The sequence below is a fragment of the Struthio camelus genome, chromosome 5, assembly GCF_040807025.1.
Source record: "Struthio camelus isolate bStrCam1 chromosome 5, bStrCam1.hap1, whole genome shotgun sequence".
In the NCBI taxonomy this organism is placed as follows: domain Eukaryota; kingdom Metazoa; phylum Chordata; class Aves; order Struthioniformes; family Struthionidae; genus Struthio; species Struthio camelus.
The window spans coordinates 66,297,464-66,320,333 of NC_090946.1; the positions used below are offsets into that span (position 1 = coordinate 66,297,464).

General features: G+C 45.2%; 1 protein-coding gene and 2 long non-coding RNA genes across 3 annotated transcripts in view; 1 reads left to right on the top strand and 2 right to left on the bottom strand.

Moving 5' to 3' along the window:
- Positions 1 to 1,327, bottom strand: part of ITPK1 (inositol-tetrakisphosphate 1-kinase) — a 160,893-nt gene extending 159,566 nt beyond the window's left edge. Inside the window, exon 1 of the mRNA XM_068946871.1 lies at positions 1,161 to 1,327. Within this exon, the coding sequence (XP_068802972.1) occupies positions 1,161 to 1,255 (95 nt within the window). The 5' untranslated portion in view covers positions 1,256 to 1,327. The remainder of the gene's footprint in view (positions 1 to 1,160) is intronic.
- Positions 539 to 9,861, top strand: LOC138067514 (uncharacterized). The gene is made up of 3 exons (XR_011141631.1): positions 539 to 938; positions 4,260 to 4,338; positions 7,183 to 9,861. It is a non-coding gene; the product is annotated as an uncharacterized lncRNA (long non-coding RNA).
- On the bottom strand, positions 8,880 to 19,448 carry LOC138067513 (uncharacterized). The gene is made up of 3 exons (XR_011141630.1): positions 19,126 to 19,448; positions 17,643 to 17,721; positions 8,880 to 8,960 (listed from the first exon to the last, which is right to left on the bottom strand). It is a non-coding gene; the product is annotated as an uncharacterized lncRNA (long non-coding RNA).
- Positions 19,449 to 22,870: the final 3,422 nt, after the last annotated feature.

The following is a 22,870-nucleotide window of genomic DNA, read 5'->3' on the forward strand; positions in this document are numbered from 1 at the left end:
AACTGGAACTTGTGGTCTTTTCTATGTTTAAAAGAAAACACCAGTAAGTTTTGCTGAACCTTGGCAGAGAGGATACCAGCACCAGGGACACAAGCTCATACAAAAGCTTCTGTCACTTTCTCAAAATTGTTTTCAGTTTCTTCTGCCTCCTTGATCTTTACAGAAAACAGACAGTGCTGCCAACAGTTCTACACAACACCACTTTCTGTGGTCAAAAAACTGCAGCATACAGAGTTTGGCGTTGTTAGTATCAATTACTTTAATAAAGCGTATTTGGAGCCTGGTACAGTTTACTTTGCAAAATCTGAACAGAGTTCAGAGAAAATAGGAGTTATTTTAAAATTTTTCGATCATCAAATTTACTTCGTATACTTGTTCTACGTGTTCTGTTAGAATGCAATAAATAGGAAAAAGCTATTATTCAGTATCAGAAGCTACAACGTATGTGTCACAAGACCTTGGACCTACACAAAGCTTACAATCCCAATTAAGTAATAAAGTTGATTGGGCAACATACTGCACATACGAGTATGTATACTCCGAGCGAGACGTACAGTCTAATAACAACTTATCAAACTAACCTTTACCTCTGGGAGCACAGAAAATACACAGAGCTACGTACCGCTCTCAGTCATCTCTTATGCACCTCAGGTGAACGCAAGTTCACTCAGGGGCTTCGTATGCGCTAATTTGGAGTTTTTTCTCCTGACGTGAAAGAAGCTTATTCCAATCACTTGACTCTTCCTAATAATAACAACTCGGCTTCAACTCCCGAATCCTCACAAGCTCTGCAGAGTCCGGATGAGGTTAATTCACCCTGAAAACTAGAGACCTGCCGAGAAGCGACGGCCAGAAACAGACCCGTGCGATAAAGCGCGGCGACGGAGGGCCCGTGCGGGCGCACGCACGCGGCCCCTCGGCCACGCCACGCCACGCAGGTGAGCGCCACTCGGCCGGGGGCGCCAGGTACCAGCCCGCCGCCGCCGCCGCCGCTCCCCCCGCAGGGCCCCGCCGGCAGCCCCGCGCCCCCACGAAGCCCCCGGCGCGGCAGAGCGGCGCCGGGCCCAGGCCGGGCCGCCGCCCCCCTCCGCCGCCGCCCAACGGCCGCCACCGCGCGGCGCCCCCCCCCCCCCTCCTCGCGGCGGGAGCCGCCTCCTCACCGGCACAGCTCGGCGAAGGCCTGGAAATTCAGCTTCCTGATCTTCTTCTCGCTCAGCCAGTAGCCCACCCGCTTCCCCTTGAGGAAGGTCTGCATGGTGCCGGTGCCGGCCCCGGCGCGGGGCGCGCTCGGCCGGGGGGCGCCGGCCGCCCCGCGCGCAGGGCGGAGCAGCCCGGGGCCGCGGGCACCTGCCCGGCGACTCCTCGCGCTCGGGGGCCGGGCAGCGACGGCTGCGGAGAGAAAAAGAAAGAAAAGGAGAAATCGGATGCTTCCGCCGCCGACCCCGGCGCTACCCGCCATCCACGCGCCCCGCGCGGCTGAACGCGGCGAGGCGGCCGCTGCCTCCCGCCGCGAGTCGCGAGCGGCCGCGGCAGGCCCCGCAGGGCGGGCGGACCGGCGGGCGGCTCAGCCAGGCGGCGGAGGCGCTGCCTGCGCCGGCGGCGGAGCCGCTACCCCGCGAGCCCGCCCGCTGCCAGCGCCGGAGCCGCCGGCCGAGCGGGCAACCGCCGCAGCCCTCCCTCTCGCGCCGCCCGCGCGGGCGGACGGACCCCGGGGCCGGCTCGCCTCCGCGCCCGCCGCCGCCGGTGCTGCTGCTGCGCGGCCGCGCTGCTGCTGCTGCCGCTGCCGCCGCCGCTCAGCTCCCCATCTGCCCGCTATTCGCAGCCGCCTCCACTTCCTCCTCCTCCTCCGGCTCGTCTCCTCCTCTCCCCGCTCCCAGCCAACGCCACAGGGGCGGGCGGGTGGGTGGGCGAGCGAGGCCGGGACACACCCGCCGCGCCGCGGCCCCGCTCCCACCGAGCGGCCTCGCCCGCCGCCCCGAGCCTCGGGCACGGCGCCCGCCCGCGCCGCCGCGGCGCCGCCGGCAGGGGGCGGCCCGGGGCGCGCCGCCGCCTTAAAGCGGCAGCTCCTCTTTCTCGGGCCGGAGACGGCTTGTGCCGCCCCTCGCCCCTGCTGGGGGCTGCCTGGAGGAGGACCGGCAAAGCGAGACCGCTTGGCCGTGCTGCAGCTCGGGGAGGGGCGCTGCCCTGGCTTGTTTCTGGGCGGGAGAGCAGCTGGGGGCTCCCGGGCTCCCCCCTCCCCCGGCGCGGCCAGAGGGACCCGAGGGGTCCCGGGGCAGGGGGGCCGCGCCTCCGCCGTGCCGCCCCCAAAATGGCTCCGGGCGCCGCGCCGGCCCCCGTCCCGCTCCCCGCCGGGCCGGGCGCCGCAGCGCGCCCCGGGGAAGGGCCCTCCGCTGAGCCGCGCGGATCGCCTGTCCGAAGGAAGAGCAGCTCGTGGAGCTAGCTGTGGTTTCTGTTACAGCTGCTAAAATGGATGTTCAGTAAAAGGGCATATACGTTCTTCACGGAGGAAATGTTGCAGTAAAAAGAGTTCTCACTGTGAAACTGTGAGATGTGAAATGTTCCACCAGCATTTGACAAATAGCTGAAAGGATTTAAATATAATTTTCAACAAAAACTGGGTGGTTTTTTTTTATTTTTGCAGGAGGGCAGGAGATGATTTGCCAGCATTAGCTGTCACTTTCTTTTTTTTTTTTTTTTTTTGATTCTGCACTCCTAAATACGGAGGCAGCTGTTCTATGCTTTATTTCAGAAGAAAATTTCAGTGTGAATTACTGTGACATCTTACAGCTCAAATATAATTTTCCCATTTTTGTTTCTTCTTGTAATCTGAAATGAACGTCATCCATCCTGAAAATCTATTTTCTTCCTCTTTGAGAATGGAAAACATAGCGTTTAGACTAATTCTTTCTTTCAATGGGAAGCGGGCAGTACCTGCACTCCCGAATTGAGATGTGGATGATGCTCCTGGGAGGACGGTGCCTCCTGTGAAGCAGGCTCGGAGCCCTGCGCAGTTAAAACTGTTCTGTAAATTCTGCTGACTCATACTGCCACAACGAGTGTGGTCTGATAATTTCAACAGAGTATCAGAAAAGTGGTACAAGCATCCATCCAAAGGAAAGAAGGGGTAAAACCAGGAAAGTCTTAAGAAATATGAAAGGGATCGTTGACCTAGAGAATAGGCAGAGACCATTTTACATTTCTTTTGTTACTTACCTTAACAGTGTAGTCACTGTTAAGGTGACTTCAAAACCAAGGTGGTTTCGAAGGTAGGCAGGGAGTGGAACCACCTACAAAGAGCTCTCACTTAGGCTTCTGGAAAACACATAACAATGATACTTCTCTATTTAGGGTGTGTTGGAGGAGTAAATAATGTCTATTTCTCTCCTTCAGCTAAGCATCTTAAATTATTTGCCATAGATAGGGCATGACCTTTATTTTTCAGAGCACTTCTAATCATATTCATACTTTCTTGCACAGTTCAATAATTACTGTAAATAGAATTAGTAAATGCACTTTGAGAGCATGGTTTCTGCAGAAAAATATTTCACTGACACATAAACATTTGATGAAAGGATAGTAACTTCAGGAAAAACTGTAACTTAAAAAAGCCCAAATAGAAGACTTTATCAAACATTATCAAAATTAAGAATCCTGAAATAATTTGTTTTGACTTTCCTGTTTCATTTTATTAGTATCAGCGTTTCATTTCAGTTATCATTTCATCTGACTCATGTTAAACAGTTCATTAAAATACAGCATTAGTATATTAAATTCAAAGCCTGTATTTATATTATAACGGAACATGAATGTATTGAATCATGGCATTATTGAAGCCATCTTTCTAAATGATTTTCTTCTGAGTGTTTTTTTAAGACATGTCATAGTTTCAGACCAATCTGAAACACAGATTGCAGAGGCAGAAAGATTTATGAACTTCTTTCCAGAAATGGGAGAGCAGGTTTTCAGAGGTGTTGAGTGTTCTTGGCTCCTGTGGAAGTAGAGCACAGGAGCTACAAAGGAGGAATTTGCTTTGCTCCACTGTAGGCAAAATTGAAAGACATATATCAGAGATGAGATTTAATCTTAGGAAGGAACCTGATAATCTTAGGAAACCTGATAAATCCCTTCCTTTTAAACTGCTAGATCTTAACCCTTGAACAATTTCAGTGATGGGAAAGATTTTTTATCTAGTGTGCACTGTACTGCACTTTGCTGCACAATGTTGCTAAAAACATTACAATCCTCTGTTTACATTGCAGAGCCAGTTCAAGCAATGCCAAACCTGCGACCACATGAAGCCCCAGGGTAATGTTTACCCAATTCCTGATCAGGAGCAAGGTTGAGTATTCCTGTGATTTTTCTATGGCCTGATGCTGTGAGCCGCAACTCATGAGTTGCTTCATACTGATTAAGGGGGTGAGGGGCGATTAAGATCTTGAGCCCTCCAGCAAATCAGAACTATCTTCCTCTTCATCTTAGTTTCAGCTGCAGGTCAAAGCAGGTTTCCCTTGTTTAGCTGGAACCTCTCGCACCTCTTCTTCTAACCCTTTCAACAAATACAGGCACTCGAATGAGGTTGGGCACTTGCTGTCTGGTACAAGTTAGTGAAATTCCATGAAAGTTCATTTTGGAATACGAAGAGGCATCTCCATTCATTTCATTACGGTTACTGAAGTGTATTTTCTTACTGAATGACTATTAAGAGCAATTTTCTCAGCACCTAGCAAAAGTCATGGTAGGATCTTTTGCAATGAGCGTGAAGAAGAGGGTGATTTTCATTGCCTGGAGTTTGGCTTTTTATATTTTATTTTAAAAGGCCTTGATTTCCACGGGAGAAATGCTACTCTGCTGCGGATGGGCAGGAGAGGCTGAGCCCTCTGTATTAGGACAGGCCTCCCCTTTTTCCAGCAGATCCTATGCCATGTCAGCTTGCGGCTGTAGGTGTGAGGGAGCATGATACCCACACTCACACAGACAGTCACCTGCTGCAGTGCTGTGCCACACCACAGCTTCTTGCAGGCTCTGACAGATGTAGAGAAAAGCCCCGGTGCTATACAGCATCTAGGAGAATGGGACAGATCATCACCGTGGTGAGGCAACTGAAAAGACAGGCAGAAGAGGCTAACGGTAGGCTAACGTTTCCTCATGTCTCTGCTGCATCTAAAACTGATTCATTGCTGCAAGATTCATAAAAAGGCCAGGTGTGACTTCTTTTCACAGTGGTTCAGTGGAGGATGCAAGTGGGGAAAGCACAACTTCTTCAGTTTGTGGTTGGTTTTTGCCTAACTCGTGGCAAAACACACTGTGGAATAGCAGCTGTTGTCTGGAAACATTTCCAAGTGTATTTCTTCAGAGCAGAAGCTTTGAAATGATAAACTAGTGAAAGTGAGTACTGACAAATGAAAGCTCATTACTGATTTCTGTATTCACAATCAATCACAAAGCTAACTCTAAGGGGACAAACTTCAGCCAGCCTCTGTGAGGTTTCTTTGCAGTAGGTGGCAAGAGGGAGGCCCCTCTAGTGGCTGATTCAGCCCAACTTCATTTCTCTGAATGAACCATTGTCCACAGAGGCAGCACAAGAGGATTAGCCTCACTGACCTGAAATCACACTGTCATTTTACAGTCAGTTAAATCCAGCCCTGTTGCTGAAAGAAGCAGTCCCTCGAAAAACTGCTGCCTGTTCTCAGCTTGCGCCATGCCTTCACTTACAACAGCACAAGTGTTCACGTGGCCCTGCAGGGAACAGGACTGGGGAGCTGATCTAGACTAAAAACTAACACAGAAAGTAGACAACATTTTAGTCTTAATCCAAACCGGTTCACCAGTCTGGATCACCATCCTGCTTTCTACCTGCTTATGGTGACACAAGGCAGGAAGCAGCGAAGGGGATGGAACAGGAGACCTGTCAGGCATGGGGAAAGTACAGAGCCAGAGCCACCACTTCTGGTGGCAGTGCAAAAGACAACAGTGAAAGCCTTATGTTCACCCATGTGACTGCTCCCATACTCCCCATTTAATCCATGTGGTTTATGCTGCAGTATTTTGATCTCATAAATAAAGGAAGGATCACAGAGCACTAGTTGAGACACATCAGTGTTTCTGGAATTTTGCAGAGAGCAGAATAGGGAATTCAGTTGTAAGGGCTCAAAAACCTTCCTAAAGAGGGTAATAACATCAGTTAGGCAGCTAAATAGATGTGTGACCCAGTGAAATGCCACTCAGGGAGGCGCAAGCTAACTCTGACCAGCCACAGTGGAGCACTACACCTGCCACACTGCTGGTACAGCAAGCTCTTACATTCCAGTCATAAAAATACTATGGATGACTATGGGTTTTTTTGAAAAAGGAAATCATCAGTGTGGGTAGGCAGTTCTTCATACCCTACTTCATGTACAGCTCAAGAGTATGGCCACTGTGAGCTCTGAAGAAATGTACAAGTTGCAGAAAATTCAGAAAGGGTCTGGCTGCCAAGTTTGCCGCTTGGCTTGCAGTACTTTGAGTGCAGACCTTGTATTTGACCTCATAAGCCCAGGAAAGCATATCATGAGTGAACAAAGAATTTAAAACCACAGAAAACATGTAGCCAAGATGCAAAAGATGGAGAAGTCTGGATTTAGGCCTCATCTCCTGTGCCAATATAATGATGTCAGTAGATTTTTTAAACTGAATTACATTTGTTAGTCAAATCGTAGGTGTGGATACAGATTGCTGTAGCTCTCTTGCCTTCTATTACGGAAGTATGTTACACGGAAATAAAGGTCATACAAACTCTTTTATATTGGCATAAATACAGCCACACATGGAGAGCTTTACTCACCTGATTGCTTCAGCATAGTTACAATGATTCAAATGATGTGTGTAAGTAAGTCCTGAGACACTTACTATTGTCTGAATTACCTGGGTGACGTGACACACGTGGCACATTAGATTTTGATTGAGAACTGGATAAGGATTAGGTTGGACTGAGGCCTGCTCTACCTAGTTTTCATACTAATAGAATTACTTGGATTATAGGTGTCTCTTCTTTTTTTCAATCAGGTAGTTTTAAGTACATATGACAATCCCAGGGAGCATGCTTCTAGCAAAACCAGCTATACCTTTTTTAAAAATGATATAACTAGTTTTAGAATGATGAATGTAAGACAATAAGACTGACATGAATATATAACTCTCCTATAGAAACTGACCTGGAAATATGAGACTCCGGCCACTATTATCCCATGCTTCGCTGGCTTACATCCATCTTTGTCTCTTGAGTTAATAGCGCACTGTTCCAGATCATCTAAAGCACATGTCCCTCTTCCAGCGGTCCTCAGCTCCCAAGTTGTTTGTGGCTGCAGTTAAACCTTTTAAACTGCTGAATCTGAGCAAACAGGAAGGATAAAGTCTGGTGTTGCCAACAGTGCATCACTTGCACTTTCTTCCCGGCCTTAGGCCCATGAAGATTGAGGACCCTTTTCCTGTTTTGTTTAAATGCTTCCTTACAGTTCACCGAAAGTTCACAAGCCACAAGTCTCACACAACCGTTGTGCTTTATGATTTCTCATAAAGCATATCAGGAGATATTGGCCTTTTTTGCTGTCTGGGAAGAACAGCAAGTTTCATCTTTTAAGAAGCTCCCAGAATGTGAAGACTTGCAAGTGGCAAAAACAATAGATACAGAAAAGCATTTCCAGAGTCCATGCCAGTGCCATTCCAAAGTCATTTAGCTGCAGCATATTTAAAAAAAAAAAAGAAAAAAAGACAAAAACAATTCACCGGATATTATCTCCAGCATATGAGCTTGTTGTGAAAGGACAGACCTCGGTTTTGCCTGTGAAAATCTCAGAGAAGCTTCGTTTGTCACCAAGAAATAGAGATGTTTTTGGACAAATCCTAATCAAAAGGAGCTTTCTCTGGACAGCCAAGAGTTCTTTAGGACATGCCACACGTATCCAGATAGTTAACTGAAGATGCTACTAGGAGACATTCTGGGGACACAGCTGGGAAAGCCCTGCTATGAATTAGGTGCTGTTCCTTTTTGTTGTGCTTGCAAACCTTTCATCCTTAGGAACCAGCGGTGCACTGACTCGCCTCCTACTTATTACTGCACTGGAGGCAGGGATAGATAGCATCTGTCTTCCTCTGTCAGTTATCCCCTTCCTTGGCTTTCTGCCACTCAAGAGTGCATCTGGAAATGTTACCCGACCTCAATACTCAGTAACCAAAAGGAGATTTTTTCCTTCTCACCAAAATACCAACCTCATACCCAAAGATGCATGTATATCTCTTCCCCATGTTAACAACATCCTGTCCTGTAATGTCCTATTCCTACCTCCTCCTACATGCAGCCCTTCTGAAGGAAGAGGAAGGTAATTTAGAGAAGAATTGGAAATTCATGAGAGAAGCAATCTATAAAAAAAACAGGAGATGAGCAGCTGTAGTGGAAAAAGAAAGCAAAAAATGAAGTGCTGGAATAGTCAAGTGAGCCCACAATTTGGCTGTGGTTCTGAGCTTTTACTAGATACTCAGGCTTGTAAAGTTGAATGAGATATATAGCTCATTTAAGATTAGAAACTTTCAGCCATTTTAAATTGCCTAGGTCCTTTAAGACACTTGCAGTCGCACAGATGATAAATTCTGTTAACATGTATTTGTTGCAACATTCTGTGCTGTTAAACTTATCATCTCACATATTCAGTGCCGGTCAGTCTGTAAATTAAACCTAGACAATGAGAGGACCAGAATGTGGGACATGTTATAATGCCATAGCATCATCTTGGGGCTGCCTGGACAGGCAGTACTCCTTACCCCTTTCTCTCATAGCTCAGAGGACACTTCCCTAGTGGCTCTGTGCCTCTCCGAACAGGGCACTTTTGCGCCTCATATTGACATACCTCAAATACAAGAGCAGCCTGCAGAGTTGAACAGACGATTGCTATGCTGCCCTTAGGGAATTTCCTGTCTCTCAGGGCTTCCTGCAAAAAAAAACCCAACAAATAAACAAAACCCCAAAAAACTGTTACTCCTTGTGTCTTGGTTTTCTGGTGTGAACTCTGAAGATGACTTTTGATATGTAAGCAAGGTTTGTAATAACTTGTGCCTGTGAAGATTCCCCATGTGAGCTCACATTGCAGCTTTTCTCGCCATGGGGGCAGAGTCCCCACTAACTGACTGTCAACTTTCACAACATATATAGGATTTCAGTATTTTTAAGTGTTCTAACCTTCTGCATAATTTGTTTGACTGTTGAACAACTTTAGGTACCCATACACTCTTTATATTTATTCAGGAAAACAGTCCAAAAACTCAGAAGGGGTTAAGAAGAAAGCCATTTCTTAACGTTAAGCACTTTGTGCACGGATTCTTTCTGTACCATTTGCTCAGAGCCTATGAAGTGGGATCCTTGTTCAAACTGACAGGAGAAAATGGAAGGAACAAAGCACAGAAAACTGGAGGAAAGAACCCATGCTACCAGGTAGATAGAGGAGGACTCAGGATGTGCCAAGGACACAAAAGTGTCCCGACCACTGGGCAAAGAAGAGGCCTTGTGGCAAAGGTATCCAACGTGGCACAGAGGCAGATAACTTCTCCAAAGAACACGGTTGCTTTCTGTTCACATACAATGTTCTAGCTAAGGCCTATCTTGTACCGTCTTTTTGCGTGCCAAATCAATAATGGTTTTGTATTGCTGAACAGATGCACTCTTGCAGAGAAACTGAGTTGGGTACAATTCTCCCAAATAGTATCCTCTCCTAATAAAATAAGTTCATAAATGCATATGCCTTACATGTCATGGTCTTTATTTAAATTATCTTAGTTCATTGTGTATTGTAGCTTCCTACCCATGCTCCTGCTCTGTAACCCTAGATCCCTGATGAACAGTAAACTTTAGTATAGGCATCATGTCTGTCAAAAAAGTCAAAATAACTTGAAAGTTTCTCCTGCCCCTGTGCCCCAGCCATCAATAAAATGCTCTCCCTTATTTTCACATACAAAGTGCAAAGCACAGCAATACTTTTAACACATAATCAAGCTTCCTCATAAACCTCCATCCTTGCTATGATACCTCTCGTGTTTACGAGATTTTATAAATCTCGTAAACATGTGTGCTAAAGTCATTTTGCAGCTACTTGCGCTAAACAGTTCTCCTCTCTAGAAGGTGGCTTCATAAACCAAAAAAGTGGAAGTTAGCCCAGTTGTCCTCAGGATAAAACCGATAGTGGTTTCAGGTGAGTTTTTAGCTACTCTGTAATAAAGCTTGTGAAACTGCCATAGGGATTGACTAAGACTTGCATGATCACGTCCCTTTCTGTAGAGGATGAGGCCTGGACCGGGGGAGGGAAGGAGAAGGGAGAATGAGAAATAATAGGCATGTGGGTTCCGTCAAAGGACCCTACCTACTCAATTTTGAGAGAATTCAAAGCCGAATGATTTTTTGTTAATAACCCCTTCTTACCATCAATGAAAATAGCTCCAAAGGGTTGATTGCGGGGTTGTTCTCCACACAGCTAGGGAATGGAGAGCTTCCAGGTGTCACAGACCTTTCTACAGTGAGAAAACTCTCATGTTTCTGACTAACGTTGGTGCTTTGTGGTCACATTTGTGTAGATTTCCAGAGAAGTGGCATCTGCACCTTTTGTTCTGCTGTCCTTGCTGATCCTCCCAGGTTAGCATGGCTATTCCCATCCCACCAGCCAGTGCTTGCTGACCACGTCTCTAAGCAGTTTCACTGTGTGAAGCCACTCCAGAAGAATATCATGCAGTAGAAACCGCTTGATTTTACCCTCGGCCTCCATTCCTGTGTGGCATCACAGTGGTTATGGGGTTAATGATTTTCCATTGTTTGGGAGGCTGTCTTGCCAGAGCAATTACAAACTAATCAGGAACACTCTGAAAATGTGTAGGAAACCAAAACAGCCTGAAAATCTAGTAAAAAAAGGGACAAGTGGGATGAAACACCTCTCCTATGAAGAAAGACTGCAAGAGCTGGGCCTGTTCAGCCTGGAGAAGAGAAGATTGAGAGGCGATCTCATCAACGTGTACAAGTATCTGAAGGGAGAGTGTCAAGAGGATGAGGCCAGCCTCTTCTCCGTGGTGCCCAGCAACAGGACAAGAGGCAACGGGCAGAAACTGAACCACAGGAAGTTCCACCTAAACCTGAGAAAAAACTTCTTCACTGTGAGGGTGACAGAGCACTGGAACAGGTTGCCCAGAGAGGTAGTGGAGTCTCCTTCCCTGGAGATATTCAAAACGCGTCTGGATGTGATCCTGGGCAATCTGCTCTAGAGGACCCTGCTTGAACAGGGAGGTTGGACTAGATGATCTCCAGAGGTCCCTTCCAACCTAAACGATTCTGTGATTCTGTGAAATAGCTGATGAAAAAAGTATGAGATCGTGACCTGCAATACCTGAATTACAATAGGTTTTATCTGGATCACAATCCATTGCAATAAAGTCATTAATGCACCGAATTTGCTGGTGAAATACTTCAGCTGTTTGTCCACTGCAAACAAGCTTCGCACTGTGAAGAGGCATCATTTTGCAAAGCAGGTACTGTAATGTTACACAAAGCAGCACAGAAACACCCCATCAGTGTATCTTTAATATAATTTAAGAAATATAATGATTTTTCATGTGGAGAAGGTGTTGGTTTGGATGCTCTTAAAACTTGTTATAGCCTCATACTAGCATGTTTATTTACCTTTATAAGTATCTTCATATTGAAATGATTATGTACGTTCTGTTGGTACAAAAAACCCACAACATACAATTGCGTGGAAAAGCACAGACAGATAACCTCTGTAAGAAAGCTGACAAATGTGGTAATATTTGTGCTAAGAGTGAGACATTTCAATATTTTCCTGAAGCTTTATGCTGAGATGTAGACATTGCAGCCTGAAACTTCATTTCATGCAGGTATGATAAGAGCAGCAGCTTGCAAACCCTGCTCAGTAAGAAACAAGCATATAATACCTTTAAAGATTAGAAAGTACTGCTTAATGCATTTTTCTTAAATGAAATGCAAATATTCACATACTAATAAATTAATGATATTCTCCTTTTGAGAGTACCCATCAACTGCTGTTAACATCTCTATTGAAATGGACTCATTCTGGGTCTAACTCTGTGATGCTAGGGCTCTAGCATGGGCTTTCAGAAAAAGTCAAATTCAGGTAAAAGGCCAGGTGGGTACCTAAACTGTTTTACATAATGAACCACTTCTCAGTATAAAGTGAACTGGCTTTTATCTTCCACTAAAATCTGTAACGATAGGAATCATCCATACAGGAAGCAAGGATGAAGATTTACTTCCACTTGATGAAATTTATATGAAAGTCCTTCCAGATGCTGCAGTTGGCCCAGCCTTCCCATCAGGCTGACTGCACTCGGTGTGCACTTGAGTGAGGAGCAACGTGCTCTCCGGGTCCAAGGCCAGGACTAAGCACCAGGTACTTCTGCCATTCAGACTACCCCTGACACTGAGGCTTTAAGTCGTCTTGGACAAGCCTGTTAATCATCCAGGCTTGTATTTCTTTCTAGGGACTATGAAGAAATACTGAAGAGACCGTATCAGAGAGAAGTGTAAGAAATACCTACTGTGTTTCAAAACAGGCAACTGAAATACGCATGTACACAAACATGAAAGCTTAGATTTAGCAAATCTCAAAGAATAGACCAACGAACTTCCATCCTGATCTGTGCAAAAATGCTGGGATCTTCGTGAGCAAAATCTGAATGCAGGAAAAGGCCTAATCTGAACTGTAGTCTTTCAGTGTTTGTTTAGTAACAAAAAGTTACGCTTCAGGAGAATCTAAATATAGCTACTCCCTGCTGCATGCAGTGCACAGTTCAAGTAAGATAAGCACAGCCTGGGCACTGGTAATCTCAGAAGAGACAGTAACTAACTCTTTTTAAGCTCATGCTATGGAACTGTTGACATGCTTCAAAACAGCACCACAGAAAAAGAGATAAGTAGTGGAGATTTGGAAAAAAAACAGTAAAAAAAAAAAAGTGGACATGTCATCCCTACCTCACCTGATGAGGAGAGAGTCGCCACCCCCTCGGGTGGTCAGATGTTTCTCTTGGAATATGTATATGGAGGGGAAGAAGAGGGACAGTACATTTCTAATGATTGATCTTCCAAGAGGATGATTTTTTTCTTCCCTGCTGGTTGAAAGGTAACGCATTTAGCCCAGCTGGCAGAAGCCAGCATTTTCAGTCTGCCAGACCCCTGGTGGTAAGTCTGGCTTTTTTTCCTAACACAGGTGATTTTTCAGTGAACTTCTTTACACAAACAAACCTGTTGGAAGTGGCAAACTCGAAATGGAAATTCAGTAACAGTCCCTTTCTAGTAATCTGAGTTGGCTTGAGCCGAAGTCATGGAAGAGCTGACTCTGATTTTTCAGCATAATAGCATTTTTGGAAGTGAATTGTGGTTACAAAGAAATAGTTAAAATCAGTAAACTGTAATGAACAATGCTTTTGCTGAAATGCAGTTTCTAATTGAAAGGTGTTTCAACTAAAATTTTGCGGGCTTGCACTCTTTCTTTCTAGATCAGTATAAGATTGGGTCATATTGACGGAGGTGTGAGATTAGTATTTGCATTGCTTCTGCATAATCCACATTTGTCCTCTGCTTAAATAGATGTCTTCAGTCCCCAGGGCCACAGGCCGGAAAGCCACAAACACTAAATTCACAAGAAGGAAAATAACACAGAATCTTCTCTACGCATTTCTCCCTAACCCAGCATAGTACTGATCAATTATGAGAGCTACCATCTCTTTGAAGGCCAGCATATCAACTTACACGGAGCTCCTCCTCTACTTGATAATTGCACTTCCATAGCATCTTTCATTTAAGGATATTATTTCATAGTTTAATTGCTGTCTGTTTAGTACGAAACTTCTTCATGTGATCAGCATTAAAGTTTGTCCCAAAATACTTATCAATCATTGAACAGTAGCTGCTCAAGCTACTGACTCCTAAGAACCCGTTTCTCTTTGAAATTAAAAATATTCAGTCATCAGACGCCTCCGCTGGCATTCACTCAGTATATTTTGTCATTTCTTGCTAAACTTTGAAGCCACTGCATAGTTGCTCATACTTAGTGATAACTAACGAACAAAGAGCATCACTGTAGCAAAGTCGAAAAGGCCAGTCTAAAAGGCCAAATATTCTCCATCAAGAATTCTGTTCTTCAGAAACACTCGAACGACGACGAAATGTTGTGTGTAATTCTACCTTTGGCTGATGTTTACTGTAGATGTTTGGGAGAATGACATAGCGAATCTATTTGTAAGTATCACGGGATATCTACAGCTCATCGTAAAGCTGGTAAATATTTCTAGAACAATTTTAGACAAACAAAGAATGAGGTATGGCTGGTATAAGAGAGAATGTGGATAACAGGATTACCTAAAGCTTGACTCAGACTGGCTGCTACTAAGAGACAAAGGCTAGAGCAGAATTTCAGGAAGAGAGAATTAAAGATCAAGGTCATTTAAGGTCCCAACATTTCAAAGAAGAAGAAGCAACTCAGAGGAGGAAAAATCTGCATGGATTATAAACAGTTCACTGAATACCTCTGCTTCCTGTGGTCAGTGTAGCCAAAACAAGCAAATACAATATTTGAATGTAAAATGAGAACAAACAAAAGAACAAACTTTTATATGTGATGGCATTTTGATACATGCTTCCAAAATACTGAATGCAGTACTATCAGTCCCCAAAGAAAACAGATGTCTCTAACAGAGAAGTTCAAAGAAACACAACAGAAAAGGCAAAATAAAATAACCACCCAAGAAAAAGGGAATATGAAGACTCTGGTTTTACTTTCAGAAAGAGATAAAAGATATAAAACACAAAATAAAGATTCAGAAAATGTGAGCTAAAGCATATGAAACTAAAGATAAGGGAAATTAATGTTTTTGTCTCCTAACAAATGGCACTTGAAATAACTGATCAAAACAAATCACACCACAAGAAGATACTAGGAAGTTCAAAGTGACTACACGTAATAGATGACAAAAACTCTACAAGCTGCAAAAACACTGGTCATTCATTCACTCACTGATAACAATTCACATGAGCATTAGAAACATTTTTCTGAGAAAAAAGCGGAAAGCGTTCCTTCTATCAAAACACATCCACAAATTTTCAGGTGAGTGACTCACTGAATTCGGATTCACTGAATAACTTTTCCATTCTGGACTTCCTCCTAAACATAGTGCTAACTCTTCTTGTAACATAAAGGAGACTTTGCCCATTTCCCTTGCAGATGAGGGCAGATGCCACCCAAGGACTGAGTTTCCATGCTTTTTCTCCAGCCAAGGCAGTAGTTCTTCAGGGCTTCCTCTTCTGAGCCCTATTCCTACCCTTTGCCTACAAGGAAACGATGGGGGCCTACAAGGGCTATCCCTTCTGTCAGTAGTCCTCCTCTTCCATAGGCCAGCCAAGGAGGCATATGGAAGAAGCTGTGTGCTTCACCCCTCGCTCCTCAGAAGTCTAACCCTAAACCTAGTCTATCCATCTTAAATGAAGATTAGGTAGGACCTTCATAGGATCAGCACATGTGCTCATGCCCTCTTCTCCCTCTCTGTGCCAGCTCTCTCCTTGGAAGACCAATAAATCTGAACTCCACGGGGATCTTCACCCAAGGGTTTGGTTTGGAATCAAGATTAAGAAGAGAAAAAGCAGATAGAGTGTTCTTAATGAAAAAGTGGAAGATAGATGCTTTCTTGAGAAAAATGTTTCTGTAATTTGCAGTAGAGAGTTTTCCACTTCTTGGTTACATGTTAAGAATGAGATCTTACCTAAGACTATGTCAAATCTTTATCCACCCATATGGTAGATTAACATACCCAGATGGTGCATTCTGCCCATTAGCTTCTGCCCTCCCTTGGAAGCCCAACTGATGTTGGTGTGGTAACGATCTCAGCCCTTCCACCCTTGCTCTTCCACTTTGGCCAAAATCTAAACCTGGTAAAGACCTTAATTTAACAGTTGCTTTGACAAAGACTTTACTACCATCCCTTCCGTTTTCCTTCGTTGGCCCTCATTTGTTCCATGCACTTTGTCAGGGCCATGAGTGCACTAATAGGCCCTCATGGCCCTAACAAGCCTCACCTGGGACCCAGATTCCCCAACCCCCACCCCACCTGTCCATCAGCCCAGGAGCCCCATTTTTGCTCAGCCTGCAGCCATAAGTCCCTGCCTAAGCTATGCTGTAGGAATGCTGGTTTCCAGCTCAGCTGTGACCATGCCTGGCTCTGGCCCCTGTTGATCTGGACTGTGACCAGAGCTCCTAGCTTGACCTCAGACCCATCTTATCACTACGGACCTACTAGGCTATGTCTGACGCTAGTTACTCTCACTGGACCTGATAGTGACCCTGACCTGTGGCTGACTTCCTAGTTTGACCTGACACCTACCTCATCGCCACAAACTCTCCTGGTGGCCTGGACTCTTGGCTGAACCTGGTAGCTATCCCTGGGCCTGCCCTGCTTGCTTTGCTCAGGTACTGTAGGACTGGGTGCTGGTCAGTGAGGCCCTGCCTTGCTGGCTGCTACCGTGCTTGGCTCCTGACTACTGTCCCTTAGGGAGCAATTGGCCCTTGCTGCTCCTTCACGCTTTGTTTTAATTTCCAAATAAATCCAGACTGTCTACTCTTAGTCTTACAATCCTAACTTTAACTCCCATGCCAACAGTAAGCAGGATACCTCCCCTGTTTTTTGTCCTGCAAAAAAACCATCATGATTAACTCTGTAATTCTAGGCTTGAACTTTAAATGTGAATTCCTTTTGATTTAGCGACAAATATCTATCTTCTCCCATTTGCAAACTGAATCCTAACCCTTTCCTCTCAGTCTCACAATGCCTGGGCTTCTTCTTGGCATTCTTCACAATGCCAAGCCAAAGAGAGAATAAGTAATTCTCCCTTATTGCCACTAGCCCTGACTACTGGAATCTAACTTTCGACAATTCCTTAGTCTATCTAATTCTACGACCCTTCTAAAACTGAGAACAGTCTCTTGTTCTGCTAGTCTTGATTTATTTTTCCTTTTTTCCAGAGGCGGCTGCTGCTGAAAAATCTCAGCTGGGCTATTTGCTTTATCCCTTCCTATATTATGTCAAAGTTTAAGCACAACATTGAGTTTATGCTAAATATGAGATCTAGCTCAAAAAGATTAATTCATTCTCTATCTGGTGCTACACCTCAGCTTTCACAAACAGCTTACGTTTGCTGCAGCATCTTCCCCACCCCTTTTCAATCTTTCTCTTTGAAACCATAATATCAGGCCTATGGTTAACACTGAAGAAGAGGCCAATAAACTGAGCAGGTTAAGTCCTAAACTAGCTTCCCTTTCCAGCCCCATCCCTTTAGAAGATGTGCTTGTTATATATGAATAAGCCCTAAATTCCACTCTTTTCTCTTCAGAATCCTAAGTGCAACTGTGGGCTTTACATGAAGCATGCAAGTCCAGTGCCAAGCCAATCAAATAAAAAGTCACATATTCCTTCCGACTGAAGTGTTCCTCTTTGGCATCTAGGTCGATATTTTTAAGGAAATAAACTGTATGCTGTAGCTATTCCTTTCCCCATCGTTTCCTCTAAACCCAGTTCTAACTCCGATTTGGAAAGATGCAAGAAAGCCATACTCAGGAAGGTGGTCTGTCAGCTATACAGCAGCCAGCAGGAAAATGACGTTTATTTCTAGATCAACTGCGACCTCACCACCTGTAAGAAAGGAGAGAACGGCATTTGGTTGAGAGCAGTGTCCCAGGGACAATTACCTGTATGTAGTTATTCATGCCTACAATATCTTTCATCAGAACTACACACTAACAGTTTATAAACTGTTATAAACGAGATATAAATTCCTCATTCAACTGAAGTTAATTGCAAAATCTCTTTGACTTGGGAGTCAGGCTTTCATTCGGCCTGCCTAGAGGTTGGCTTTGCCTCTAGTGTTGAGCACCATCTAGCGGTCCTCAAAGTAACCAAGGGAAAATATTCTGAGCCTTTAGAATAAGCATCAAAAAAGACACGGCTTAAGGTGAGGTTGCTCTGTGACAGAGGATTTATTTCTGGCTGCTACACGCTCCCAACAGTGTAATTTTTTCCAATGACTTCTGTGATACGGTACCACGCATTTAGTCAGCGACTACCCAGAACACATGCTAACTTCTGATATTTTTCATTGAAACAGTAAGCGTACCAGGATAAGGCATAAATCCCATGTTACAGAAAAGCACCTACTACAACCCTCATGAAAAATGGTAGGAAATTCTATATTTATGTATTTATACACACAAACATAAAAACAAAATGTCATTGTTGTAAGCATCCCTCATTTCTTATTTTGATGCCCCTTTAAAATTTGTTTTAATTCATATCTGGATGTGTGTGAATTTTGCCCACTGCTGCTTCACTGTAACTTCCCTTTTTAACATTTCTTATCTCTGATTATTTCCTTATTTAATGATTCAGATCGCTAGCTACAGGACAGAATTCAGTGCTGACTGCCAGTGAGTCAGTCATTCCCAAGACAAACTGAGGAAAATTGTCACGGCTCTGACAAATCAAGCAGATTTGAAATCCCTTTCACTCACAGTAGATTCAGTGTGTGAAGTAGTTCAGAAATAAACTTAAAACCACTTTGCAAATAGCTCCCATCAGCAGCATTAGAAAATGGTAGTTTGCTCATGACTGCTTGAGATGTAAAAGGTTTCTATTTTACATGTAACGCTACAAAGCTACTGATTTTTTTAAGCAGTAGAGCAAAGCTACTGACTTCAGACAAAGGTTCAACATTCTGCACAAGCAAGCTTTCTAACCACCTCTGTGATGCAAATCTGTGAGCCACATACACTTCACGGAGGGGGAAAAAAAGAAGAAAAAAAAGGCTTTGGTCAATTTAGATAATCTTCCAACTTCATTGAAGTCTTGTTCCCAGAGGCGTATTTCCCAATAATTTACCGGCATAGCACTACATAAGTATCCGTCTATAAACAGATCCTGCTCTGTAAGTATATGGACAACTTTGAAGAGGCTTTTCTGCAGCGTAACAACTTCCATCCGTGCTTCCCTTAGCGTTTAACACCCCACACCTCGCTAACACACCCAACGGCCAACAGGCACCTTGTGGGGGTGTCTCTCCTCCGCGAGAGCCAACAAGAGGCACCGCCGGCCGCGCTGCCCAGACCCGGCCTCTCCACCACCAGGCAGAGCGGCACTAACACGGCGGCAAGCCCGGCCTATCGCTGTCCTGAGGCGGCCAGCGTTGGCGGGGCTAAGGCGCAGCTGCGCCAGCGGCAACCAGAGGGCAAAGGCGGGGAAAGAGCAGAAGGGCGTCGGCGGCCCCAGCCCCCTAGTCCCCACCGCCATTTTGGGCGAGGCCACAACGCCACAGAGGGCTGGAAGGCCGAACCAAGATGGCTGCCGGCCAGCCTGCCCCCCGCGCCGTCCGGGCCCGCCCCGCCCCGCCCCGCCCCGCCCCGCCCCGGATGCAGACGGGCGCGCGCCGGAAGCGGTTCCCTCGCATGCCGGAAGCGCCGCGGTTCCGGTGCGGCGGCCGGGGGGTGATGGCCGTTGGCCGGCAGCGGCGCCGCAGGCCGGCGGGCCCCTCCGCCTCGCGGCGCGGCGGCGTGGGCTGAGGGGAGCGGGCCGCCAGCCCGCCCGCCCGCCGCCACCCCCCCCGCTCCCTTCTTCTCCCCTGGAGTCAGGTAAGAGGAGCCGCGGCCGCTCAGGAGGTGTTGAGGGAAGAGGGGTCCGGACGGGGCGGCGGGACTCGGCGGGCCCCGGCGCGGCGAGGTGGGGGCGCGGGGGCGCTGTCGGGCCCGCCGGTGCCTGGCCGCTCGGCGGAGCGGGGGGCGTCGCGCCGCGGGATCCCGCGGGCCCGGGCTGCGGCGCCTCAGCCGCCGTCCTGACCTCCTGACGCCAAGACGGCGAAAAGGGGTTTTTATTCTGAGGGATTTGCCGGTAAACTAAAACTGGGAAAAGTGAATCTACAGCTGAAAACAGGTGCCCGGAAGCTCTGCGTTTGTTAACTCTGCGTGCCGTAAAGCCTGATGGAATGACAACAGGTTATTCCGGTAAGGGAGTATTTGCGGTGTTGGTAATATTTAAAGCGCCAGGCTTTGTTCCTGTTTCTAGTGCCCCCTCTGGGAAAGCACCAAGTTACCGTTTTGTGTATCGCTTTTCGACCAAAACGTGGATTGAACACTCATGGTCATGAAGGAAGGATGAGCACTCTAGTCACATGAGTGTAATCAGCAGTTAATCTGTGTGGTCTGGCTATACTCGCGGAAGGAGAGGCTGAAGGCACCCATGGCATGGGAATAAATGACTCGATTAACCATCGTGCAGATCCGCAAAAGCTGCGAGTAAAAAATAATATCCCAAGACAGAAAATAAGAACGAGAGAACTATAAGCGTTATTCTTGCCTCTGTCAAAGTGACCCAGAGCTAAGACTGCTCTCCTAGGTACTGCTGTGTAAGGACAATGAAATAAATCCACTAACGTTTAGTTTCTTAAGATGTAATTCTAGTTTCAGTAGCATTTGTGTTTTTAATATGTGCATTCTTGTTGATGATTTGCCTCTGAAGGCAAGTACTGTAAGCCAACTACTAGATGCTTAACTACTGGAAAAAATGTATCACAACTTAGTTATTGGGTAAACGTGGACTCAGAATTTGTTTTTACCCAGTCGGTTAACAGTATCTTATACAATTTTTTGGAAAGACTTAATAAAATTGTAAGTGAAGTTAGTATATTGAAAGGAATCATACTGTTAAGTTATATAGAAGTACAGGCTAAACAAGAAATACATGTCACAGACAAAACTAACGGCCTCCTCAGGTATTTATTGTCTGTGTATGTTTGAATTTTTTAGCTACCATAAATGCAGCAGTGTGAGGGCCAGCATAACTTTGCCAGTGCTATGCTGATACATTTCCTTGAGGTCATGATTGGGGATATCCTTTATATACAGAAAAGTATAAAGTCTTCTAAGATTGCTACCTAGATGGATTAGCCTGGCCTTGATTGTGTAACGATTTGGGTATCGTTAGTGTTAAGCTTTCTTTTGTACTTCTGTTAATAGTTACAGCTTTGTATGCATGAAACATGCCTTAAATAGGCATTTCTGTCTAGTATTCTTAACTCCTGGTATATTTTGCTTGAAAAGGTACAGCACAAATTAATTTTGTCTACTCTCTTAAAGCCTAGGAAAAGAAAGGCTTTGACAGTCTAAAAAAGTACAATTTTATAGTTAGTTAGGTGAACTCTTAAAACAGCTGCAGTACAGTGCTGGTTCCCTGGTCTGCTATCCCTGGGGCTATTTTGAGTGTAGGTGATGAGGACTTCTCCTTTTAGTGGAGGGACTTAAGCTAGAGTGCTCCTGACTGTGTGTATAGTTTGAGGCGTTGTATAGTTTGAGGCGTTGTATAGTTTGAGGCGTTGTATAGTTTGAGGCGTTGTATAGTTTGAGGCGTTGTATAGTTTGAGGCGTTGTATAGTTTGAGGCATGTTTCAAGTCACTTGGAACTGTATAGCCAGGCAGAGAACTTGAAACAGCTAGAATAGTCCTGTACTGTGTGGTACTTCAGTAATTTGTGCTTCCTCTGAAAAATGACAGTTGACAGGTGGCTGATTTGTTCTGCTCTCTGTCAGTTACAAATACGCACGTTCAACTTCTTTCCTCCAGAAAGCATACTGCAACTGTTCACACAGGTTAACACAGAGACATAGTTAGGTACAAGTACGCGCCTAAAGTACTTATCTTTCCATGTGCAAATCGAAAACTTACCGTTTAATGCGGTTCCTAGACAGGCATTCAGGAGATAGAGCTTAATAAAACTGGACGCTGCTATGCTGCAGACAAGTAGTAGTGTTGATGTTATTAGCTGGATAGCAGTGTTTGTCCTGTAGACGTGTAAGAACTTTACAAAAGTTATGTATTTATAACAAGTCTTGCATTATCCCCACCCTGTGGCCAGAGGCACTGATAGCGGATTGGACAGTACCTTAACCAAGCCACTATTTCTGTTTTGTTTGTTCAGTACTCCTGGCCTGGTAGAACTTGTCTCTGGCTTTTTTGATAGCCAGAGGGCACTAAACTAGCCAGACCTATAGATAGAGCACTTAATGCAAGCACTGTTAGCCTGTTGCTGACATAGTAGTATCTAATTGCCTCTGATGCAGAGAGAATTTGGAGCTTCAGAAATGGATGTGTGCCATTTTTAGAAATTTGTCATGAAAAGTTATAAAAAGTTAACTTCTGAAAACTAGGCTTTATTTGTGTGGCCGTTCTCCAAACTGTACTGAAAACATATTTCACGTTTTGTTATAGGTGCAGAGCATGGAGAATGATGAACTTCCGTCAGAGGATGGGATGGATTGGTGTGGGGTTGTACTTGTTAGCAAGTGCTGCAGCTTTTTATTATGTCTTTGAAATCAATGAGACTTACAACAAACTAGCGTTGGAGCACATTCAGCAACACCCCAAGGAGCCACAAGAAGGAACCACATGGACGCACTCCTTAAAAGTACGACTGCTATCCTTGCCTTTTTGGCTATGGACTATAATATTTTTAATACCATATTTACAGATGTTCTTGTTCCTCTATTCCTGTACAAGAGCTGACCCCAAAACTGTTGGCTATTGCATCATTCCTATCTGCTTGGCTGTTATTTGCAATCGTCATCAAACATTTGTGAAGGCCTCTAATCAGATCAGTAGATTACAACTGATTGACACTTGATTCAGTTTCTAGGTTCCATAGCCGTTTTGAAGCAATGAGTATGCCTGATCTAATCACAAGACTGAAGTTCTGAATGAAGGCTGGAAAGAGCCTTTTCTTTCAAACTGTTAAGTAATGAATA